The sequence below is a fragment of the Hippoglossus hippoglossus genome, chromosome 18, assembly GCF_009819705.1.
Source record: "Hippoglossus hippoglossus isolate fHipHip1 chromosome 18, fHipHip1.pri, whole genome shotgun sequence".
In the NCBI taxonomy this organism is placed as follows: Eukaryota; Metazoa; Chordata; class Actinopteri; order Pleuronectiformes; family Pleuronectidae; genus Hippoglossus; species Hippoglossus hippoglossus.
Genome location: NC_047168.1, coordinates 15,807,974 through 15,817,491, shown reverse-complemented (window position 1 = coordinate 15,817,491; position 9,518 = coordinate 15,807,974). Strand labels below are relative to the sequence as shown.

At 40.5% G+C, this 9,518-nt stretch overlaps 1 protein-coding gene across 1 annotated transcript in view; it reads right to left on the bottom strand.

Moving 5' to 3' along the window:
* Positions 1 to 5,772: 5,772 nt before the first annotated feature.
* Positions 5,773 to 9,518, bottom strand: part of LOC117752194 (L-amino-acid oxidase-like) — a 6,575-nt gene continuing 2,829 nt past the window's right edge. Inside the window, exons 5-6 of the mRNA XM_034569388.1 lie at positions 7,176 to 7,409; positions 5,773 to 6,612 (exon numbers count right to left, since the gene is read on the bottom strand). Of these exons, the coding sequence (XP_034425279.1) occupies positions 5,838 to 6,612; positions 7,176 to 7,409 (1,009 nt within the window). The 3' untranslated portion in view covers positions 5,773 to 5,837. The remainder of the gene's footprint in view (positions 6,613 to 7,175; positions 7,410 to 9,518) is intronic.

Genomic DNA, 9,518 nt, shown 5'->3' with positions numbered 1-9,518 from the left:
ACCTTAAGGATGGAAAAAGGGATCGCAAGTGTATCAGAGGCATGAATGACCGAAGGATGCGGATTTATAGAGATTAGGAAGGAAAATCAACAGTTTTCTCTTGTTTGACTTTCTCGTATTGTATCTACAAGTTCAAATAATGGCCAGTGAACTAAAAGGGGTCCATGTCTTGGTTTGGAATTCAGTCATTGGTTACTCCACATCATATATTTCACCTACATCTATTGTACAGTTATTTGCATTTGTACATCAATGACATCAACTAACATTTTGAGGCTAATTTGACCAAATACCAACTTACTCTTAGGCTACATCCACATGACTACGTTTTAGTTTTACAACTTAGCATTGTTGCTATGGCTACGTCTGGCGTCCACATTACTCAGGAGTTTTCGAGAGCCTAAAACGTAGAAGATTGTAAAAGCTGATGGTCTCGATTTAGGTTGAAAACTCTGGGGTTGTGTTTTAGTCTGGACGAACAGAAACTGAGACTTTTGTAAACGATGACGCAGACGCCCACGTTCATTTCCTGATTGGTTCTCATCAGTCACATGACTCGACTACCAGCGGTGAACACAAAGCGTCGCTAACACTTCCTGTCAGTAACAGTTCCACCTCGTCGTCGCTCAGAGAAAAGAAATCCCTGCTCTGACTCTTCACCTTCACTGTTCCTCCTTCAGAGGAGTTTCTGTTACTAAGCAACCAACTGCAGAGGAGACCATCTACTTCCTGTTTACACCACATGACCAGTGTACGTGAACGGTCATGTGATGTGTGTTTTCAGGTGGTCAGAGATTATTTCTGTTACGGAGCTAAAACTAGGATGGAGAACCTTTTATTTAAACAAAATGTATTAGTATGGATGCAGCCCTCAAGCTTGTTAGGATACATTGGATCAAAGCACTTATGGGATTTTAAACAGCTTCTTCAGATCATAGTTGTTCTGTGAAATTCCCAGGTTAATTAGTTAAAGGGCAGCCAGAAGAATTCCCTTTGTCTTTCACTGTATTATAGAATTAAAATGTTCTCCCTCTGAGATAGTCATGAAGAAATCAAGAAACCAAGACATGGGCCACTTTTAATCTGCTGCTCCTTGTTTGTACATTAGGATTGTCTGAATATGGAATGTTTCTTTTTTGCCATATGCTAGAATTCTTTACAAGTCGTAGGCAATAGATTCATAATTAGAAATGATTGCTTGACTCTGACTTTGATTGTTTGAATGGGTTGATTGACAAGCACCATTGTCTACCTTTGCTTGCTTTGAGTGTTATTATATTTTTCCTTAGAAATCTGTCACAAGGAAGAAGGGGAAAAAAAATCTATAAATCTATCCTATATATTTGTGAGATTTCATTTAAAAATATCATGTAAAATGTAAAAGTAATCTGCATATTTGGAATCAGCAACAGTGTTACACACTCATTTCTGCTCGCTGGGGGAGAGAGAACCCCCCCCCCCCCCCCCCCCCCCCATGACTCTAGAATGCATTAAGAATTGTGCTGTTGCCTGCTTGTACAATTCCACATGGTCCGTCATCAGCCATAAAAAAAGTCCCTCAGTGTTCTAGAAGCATGCCTTTACGTGACTGTCGACATCAGACATACCCGATTTTAACCATCAGCTCCCATTTTACAAACAGCTCACCTTCACCTAAGCCGATTTACAGTAATGTTAACTACAGTAAAGGACGATTGCAAAGCATTTACTCGTTACTTTTGGAAAATGCTACATCGTAATAGTGCAAAGCATTTATGTCAATTATTGAATCTTCAAGAAAAGCATTTAAGTTACTCACAGCTCGACAGTTTGACCGACAACACTGAAAATACTGGAAAAACTGACGAAAAGTGAAAAGTGACGAACGTCTTTGTTGAACTAACAGATGCTCGTGGCAGAGGAACACCTTGTGGTCAATTGTTTACAGGATGATGTCTTTATTGAAGCAGTAAATAAGACAAAAAGAATAATCAATAATGTGAATACACTTTGTTCACAGAGGCATTTGTATTGATTTGTTTATTGTTCGTCTTATTAGGTATTTGAATCTTTCTATCTTGCCATCTGATTGTGTTTCACCATGTGCATTGAAGTTCTTAAGTGCCCATTGTATCTTTTGCTTTTATACATATTTAATCTGTTATGTTGAATCATATATGATTGTTGGCATTTGCTCCTTTTTTGTTGTTGTTTGTGGACAAATCAGTGTTAAAAGTTTTACTTCTATTTTTTGTCAAAAGGAAGTTGTCATGTTGCGGAGGGAAAGCACTCCAGCTATCCAGTTAGAAAAAGCAGCTCGTTAGCATAGCATTTCTTATCAAACCCATTGGACTTTCTTAGCACAAAGCTAATAAGTTGCGGTGGCTAAAAATACATTTCATTGACCAAATTTGAAAACACAGAGCTACTGTTATTGCTGATGAGGTCACGAGGTTCATTTTCTAAGAAAGTATGCAGCTAGATACAAGCTAACGTGTAATGCTGAATGCTAACAAGGCTCGTACCTAGTGTCTCAGCTAACTTAAACAAAATGGCTTAGAAACTGTGACATGTGCATATTTAACAATTGTCATTACATTGAATAACTTTATTTGAGGGGACAAAGTCTTTTTTTGCTCAACAGGTTTTTGAGTTTCAAAATCCGACCAGGTTTTTTTTTTGCTGGATATTCAGCCGTAGAAGTAAATGAATGTTGTTTGAAAGTTCATACGATTGCCTTGAGTAATTCGGATCATTAATAAAAAAGGATCAAATAAATTGCTAATTTGCAGATTACTCGTCCATTTGAGGGAACTTGTCACCATTTGGAAAATGTTCAAGAAACAATCAATACAACAAAACATGCAATTTATCATTATAAGTGTTTAAGTGTGACTTATGTGTGTCATTGTCGGTTTGGACCATGACATAAAAAACATTGTACGCCAGTTTTACTTTTCTCCTCAAATGGATGTGTAGTATTTTAGAAAACAGCTCTTAAAGCAGCGTTCAGTCTGTTACAGCCTCACTTTGCCTGCTCTTCCTCTCTCTGTATTTACTATCTGTCATGTCTGTTCACTGTTATGGACGATCTCTTCAATATTCACAAACACTCAACATGGAAATAAAAGCGTCACTTCCTTAACGAGAGCCCATCATTTGAGGTTTGTGGACGTTTGGCGTATGATTGCTCATGTGTTGACAAGCTGCCCCCCCCTCCACGCCACATTCAAATGGGAATGAGGGAAGAAGACCAGGATCATTACTGGTTTTCCCACATGCAAAAAAGGCAAAGTCGTGTTTATTTTCCACACGTACACAAGAACCACTTATATCATCAAGGTGTATCTGGACAGGACACCTGTGTCTGACAGTGTGACGCAGGTTAGGGAAATAAATCACAAGGAAATACGATCCATCAGGTTTGCCTCTTTTATATTTAATACATTACAACTACTCCTACTACTCTAAATATAGTATGTGAATAACTTTATTCAGTAGTGAAACTGGTCTTATTTACCAAAGATTGAGTCGTGTGTTAGTGTTGAGTTGTTGTGTTAGAAGTGTGATTGCAGATGTTCATACCATGAAGATTACTGGATTCTGTTCGCTGATCATTATTTTCATATTATTTATTATTAGTTATATCTAACAAATGCGTTTGACCTAATCTGCTGGATTCAGTCTGAAGCTATCACACTGAATCATTCAAGGTTATTTATGTAGTTACATCAGAGACTGTATATAAAGATCTACTTCCTCCCACTTTCCAGAAATACCAATAGTAGTAAATAGTAATAAATATCTTCGGAACAAAACGCTGCTGTTTCACACCAACAATGTCATTTAGAGCCAGGGCAGAATCGATCGGGGGAGGGGTCCCGCTGATACAAGCGCTCAAACAATCACGAGTCGGTAACACAACTGCAGATGTTCGAGACACAAAACAATTTAACTTCACTGTCAAGAGATTGAGAAAATGTTCATATAATATATTTGAACATGAGCTACAACATTGTAAAATTAACTGTTTTTAGGTCGGCAGCGAATCACAGTGTCAAAGCTCATTTGATGATTTCAACAGAAACAATATGTGTTTTGGGAAAACTTCACCAGCAAACGCTAATTCAACAAAATAATGATTTCTGTATTTTGCTCATTTTTTATTATTCTCATGATTTGTGGAAACGTGTGTAAAAGTACGGCTTTCCTCTTTCTCCACACCTCCACGTCCCAGCCTCTTTTTCTTGTCTTCCTTCACAGGCCATGACTGTCATCTCTTCTCTCAAAGTTACCTTTGGTGCTGCTCCCGTCTCCTCCTCCAACTCCTCCCTACATCCTCTCAACATTTTTTGTCAATTTGCCAACACAGGCAATGTCACATTCATATGCTTCACCTCCGCCAACATCCTCCTCCTCCTCCCTCTCTACATCCTGGTTCTCTACACGGGGGTCCAGCAATGGAGGTGTCAGCGCTCCGTTCAGGGAGGAAGATCAACAAGTCAATCTGACCTCTTCACCTACAACATGGTCGCGATGGAGCTTGTTGGTCTCTTCGGATTATTCTTCTACAGTTATGGAATCTACGCAGACTCTAGTAAGATGCTGAGGTTGGGGACTCTAGCATTCTATTTTGTCTTCCCTGGACAGAGCTTATTTCACTGCCTTGTCTGTGTGGAGCACTACCTGGCTGTAGTTCACCCCATCACCTACTTGCGCCTGAAGGAAACCAAGATCAGAATAATTAGCATTGGTTGTGTTTGGCTGCTGTGCTCACTCTGGATTGCTGTAAGAGCCATTTGCTGCCATAGTGTTCCAACGGTCTTGTTTCTCTGCATCCTGGGCTTTTCCATAATCTTGGTGTTATTCTGAAATCTTTCTGTTCTCCATGTTCTGATTCGCCCCAGGCCTGGGGAGGTGGGTGGAGGCAGGGATGGGGTTGACCAATCAAAGCAGAGAGCTTTCCGCATCATCATGGCTATATTTGGAGCACTGTTGTCCAGATTTGTTGGATTTTTCATGTCGTTCACCTTAGCAAATATGGTGTTCCTGCGTAGAGATTTGTGTGTGTTGCTGAATTCTGGAATCTGGTTGACTCTGCCCGGCAGTCTGGTTCTGCCTCTGCTGTTTCTGCACAGGGCAGGGAAGTTAGCATGTTGTAGGCAGAGCCGATAATAAGGTTAGCTAAGTTTAGGTTCGACAGATGTTTTATCGTAGTTTTAAGTAGTTGTTTTTGTCTCTACAGATATGACTTCTATCTACTTCAATGGGCAGATTGTTATTTAGAGGATTTATCTGAATGTTTTAGGTTTTAGGCTGTTTTAGGAATGTTTTAGGCCCTGTTGTACTATGTAGTCCTTGTGGTGTTCTATGTGGTTGCTAGGGTGTTAAAAGTGGTTGCTAGGTGGTTGCTAGGGTGTTAAAAGTGGTTGCTAGGTGGTTGCTAGGGTGTTAAAAGTGGGTGGTTTCCATGTTGTTTACATTCAATTTGTTTGAAAATCAAAGAACAGTCATATAATTTAGTTTAAAGCTCAATAAATGTATTTAATAGTTCTGTATCTTTAAACATCCTGATAGAGCCAACACACAAAGCTTTGTAACTGATCACACGTGAGTAAAAGTAAATACAAACAAAGTAAAGTAATGTTACAAAATACTATTGAATTTTGGACTGTTTAGATTTTGGGCTTTTCAAAGTTGTGATGAGCATTTTCTACTATTTTTGGCACAATTTGTGAAAATCTGTGGATGGATCAACAATAAAAAGTAATCATTGGGTGCACCAGTCTTTGGCTTTTTCTTTTCACCACAATGATACAGATTTATTCAGATGTAACGGCTCAGAGATCGTCTCTTGTTTAGGTGGAGACATCAAGCAGCGCCTTGTTGATGTTAGTCGCAGCTCTGATTGCAGTTTTCATAGCTGTGTCGATCCAGGCGTGAGGGAAGCCTGTGTGTTCACCAGCAAAGTGCAGCCTGCCTTCACGTTTAAAGAGCTCCTTAGAGTACTCCAGGTGTTGGTAGGGTGTGAAGAGAGCGAAGGCGCCCAGGCTGTAGGGATCCAAGCTCCACTTCTTCACCACCACCCCTGTGCAGAGAGACCGGACGTCCTCGCTGTGGATCGCAGCTAAATCTCTCAGAACCAGCTCTTTCAGGTCTTCGTCACTCGCTCCCAGGAAGAGAAGCGACTCGTCACCCCAGGTGTAGGAAGCCAGGAGGACGCCGATGTTCTCGTTTTTGAAACTGTGGCTGGGATAGTAGATAAAACGAGAGGGCCTGTCGGTGATGCTCTTCCCTCCTCTGATGCCGTCCCTCTCCCAGAACTTCTCACTGAAGGTGAGGACGATTTTTGTGGAGCTGTCATAGTGGACCGCCCTCAGGGCCTCCATCTTTTTAATGGGGAGAGGTGGCTCAAAGTCAATGAACAGGGCTGCTTTGGTTGTGGTGGTTACCAGGACGGCGTCAGCCTCAAGGTCTGTCAGAGAGGACTCCTGGTCTTTCTGGTACGATATGACGACACCTGTCTCTGACTGACTGATACGCTTCACCTTGGAGTTCAGGCATATCGGGGCATTAAGTACACTGCGAAAGGCTTCTGGGAGAAGGTCCGACCCACCAGTTATTTCAAAGTACCTTCAAAGAGAAGGAAAAAAACATTTCTTGTTTGTATTTTAGCAGCAAGCAATTTAAAGCTAAGGATCGTGTACCTAAATATTTTGGTGTAACTGTACAGACGATGCAAAGATAAAGAGGAAAATATAACTTACAACTACAATTACTGCAATGCGGTTGTATGCCTCCGCCAACTAGTGCATTTCATGTGTACATATTTCTACATACCTTTTTCCAGATTCATATAAAGGTCACTGTGACCTCTGACCTATGACAACGGAAATATAATCAATTTATCTTTGAGTCCAACAACTGATAAAAGTTGAAGAAATTCCTTCAAGCAGTCTTAAGATATCAATTTCAAGAAAAACAGACATTCTTTGTGAGGCCACTGTGACCTTGACCTTTGACCTTTCACCACCAAAATCGAATCAGTTCATCCTTAAGTCCAAGGGAATCTTTGTACCAAATTTGAGGAAATTCCCTCAAGGCACGATCGAGATATCGTGTTCAATGCATCAATTAAGACAAAATGTATAAATACATATGTAAGACAATCTTTCATCTCATACTTTGGTATTTACTGTATATGAAAGAACACATGATGCTTCCACACCTTCTCCAAAGCTTGTTGTAGCAGCTGGTCGGCCGACTTCCCTTTCTCGTCACCCTCCAGGTTATACCCCAGGATGTCAGGCTCTCTTTTCACTTCAAACGTCCGTTTCTTTATCCCATTGACCAGGTAGAAGGTTTTGTTGTCAGTCATGATGAATTCATTTAGCTTGAGTCCGAGTGATCCCGCGAACAAGAGGACGATTCTGTTGAGATACAAGGTCGTGAGCTTGTGTCTGAAGTTTGCAAACATTTGAGCTGAGAATGTGAATGTCGTGCTATCTTGAGTTTTTAGTTAAGATAAAAATAGATTAAAATTACTAGACTTTTTATATCTATACATCACTAAATCACATTTAGCTTAGAGCAAGGTAACAAGAGCTAAACACAGTGCAGTCCCAAAACATTACCTGTCCAAGAGTTCTGGAGTTTCTTTAAAGCAACTGTTGGGCCATGGTTCTTTGTGAAACCACACTTCGGCCTACATGTTCAGTCAAGAGCCTGAAGCCGCATGTTCCTCCAAGACTCAGTCTCCCAGGGGGCACAGAGGGTGAAACCCCCCCAGGGACACAGGTTTCAACTCCCATTGGTCACTCTGGACCCCATGACCTGTGAGGTCACCGGGCCAATATAAAGCCAGGTTGATCCAACTCTTCCGTCTCTTTCTACACTCCCTCCAAGGAGAGAAGGCTGTCGAGCCTCTTCCTGCGATCCTTCCACAGGAGGGAAGGCTGTGGAGCCTCTTCTCCAGCTCACATCTTCTCTTCCCATCCAACTCTTCGAGAGAAGCACAAAGGTGCAGCTTCCAGCTCATCTCACCAAGGAAACCTCCTCGCCCTCCAAGCTCTACCAACGTCCGAGCAGCGACTCGATGTCCTGCTTGAAAACTTCAACCAGCAACTGAGCTACACAGCTCAACCGAGACCAGCAAGACGACACAAAACTGCGAACTGCACAGCAACTTCCTTTTTCCCCTTTCCACGGACGGGTAACACAACTGGGCTTAATAATTATACTAGGCTAAGCAAGACTGTTTATTCGATTCTGTGTGAGGTTTATAAGTTTGATTTGTGGTGTTGTGATATTTTGGGTACAAGTTATTGAGAAAGTAATGTTAGTCTGTTATGCTCTTCACAGTCTTTCGTTGCATCCAATCTAGTAACTTCCTCTAATTTGGCACCGACACACAGACACACACACACACAGACACACACAGACACACAGACACACGCATAACTCTTCACCTCATTATCTCTACAGGTCATAAACATTCCAATAGGGGGGGGGAAGGGTGTTATCTCTTTGGCCAGCGACCATCTTGAAAGCACGCTGACTCACACAGACACACACACACACACACATGTATACACACATACCTATCTTTGTTTAGCAATTAGACCGTTAGTAATTTGTGTTTTTATACTTTATTATATTCATAATAAATGTTTTTCTTTCACAAATGTTTTTTCATTAATGTTGCATAAGTGAATTTCGCCAACCTCTACACTGTCAAGAACTCCATATCCTTCAACTTAGCTAACTATCTATATGGTAATTTTGATTATAGTTATTAATTTAATTGTTAATCAGAGTTCCAAATTTGTAGTTAGTACTTTTATGAGACTTAATCAATAAATTGGCTATCTTTTCCCTTCCTTTGAAGGGTGGTGCCCCAAGGTAACTTTAATCAATTAAAGTTATTATTTAATATTAATAATAAAATATTAATATCTAATATTTTATCTTGATAACCAAATTTATTGAATGCCGAAAGGCACACCATTTTATGGTATCACGTTTGATGCATTATGGCACAACACAACACTTTGCTCATTTTTAACCTTAAATCATCAATTTGATGAAAGTGAGTGTGAACATGAGAAAGTTTCCTCCTTCTCTCCCTGAGCGTCTGTTCTCTGTGACTCTGCTGAGTGGGTTCCATCTCCTGTGAGAAGAACTGACTGAGAGTCAGCTTCAACTGTCACAACCAGCTCCAGTTGAAGAGTGAAGCTGAACTGAGATCAGTTAAAAACACTCTGAAGTTATTAAAAACCAGAGTTTATCTCCAATATTCAGCAGGAAACTGTTAAAACATGAAGAATCATGAACAGAGTTTGGTGGATTTGTTACAGCAGCAGCTCTTCAGGGTCAGGAAGCAGAGGATCATGGGTAATATCAAGTATTCAAGTTGTGTTTCAGTTGTGTGACTCAGTCAGAGCTCAACACATTGACACACTTTGTATTTTCTACGTACACAAACCCATGTTACCTAAGAAAGAACATTAGCTAGCTAAAGATACCACGAAATAAAATCT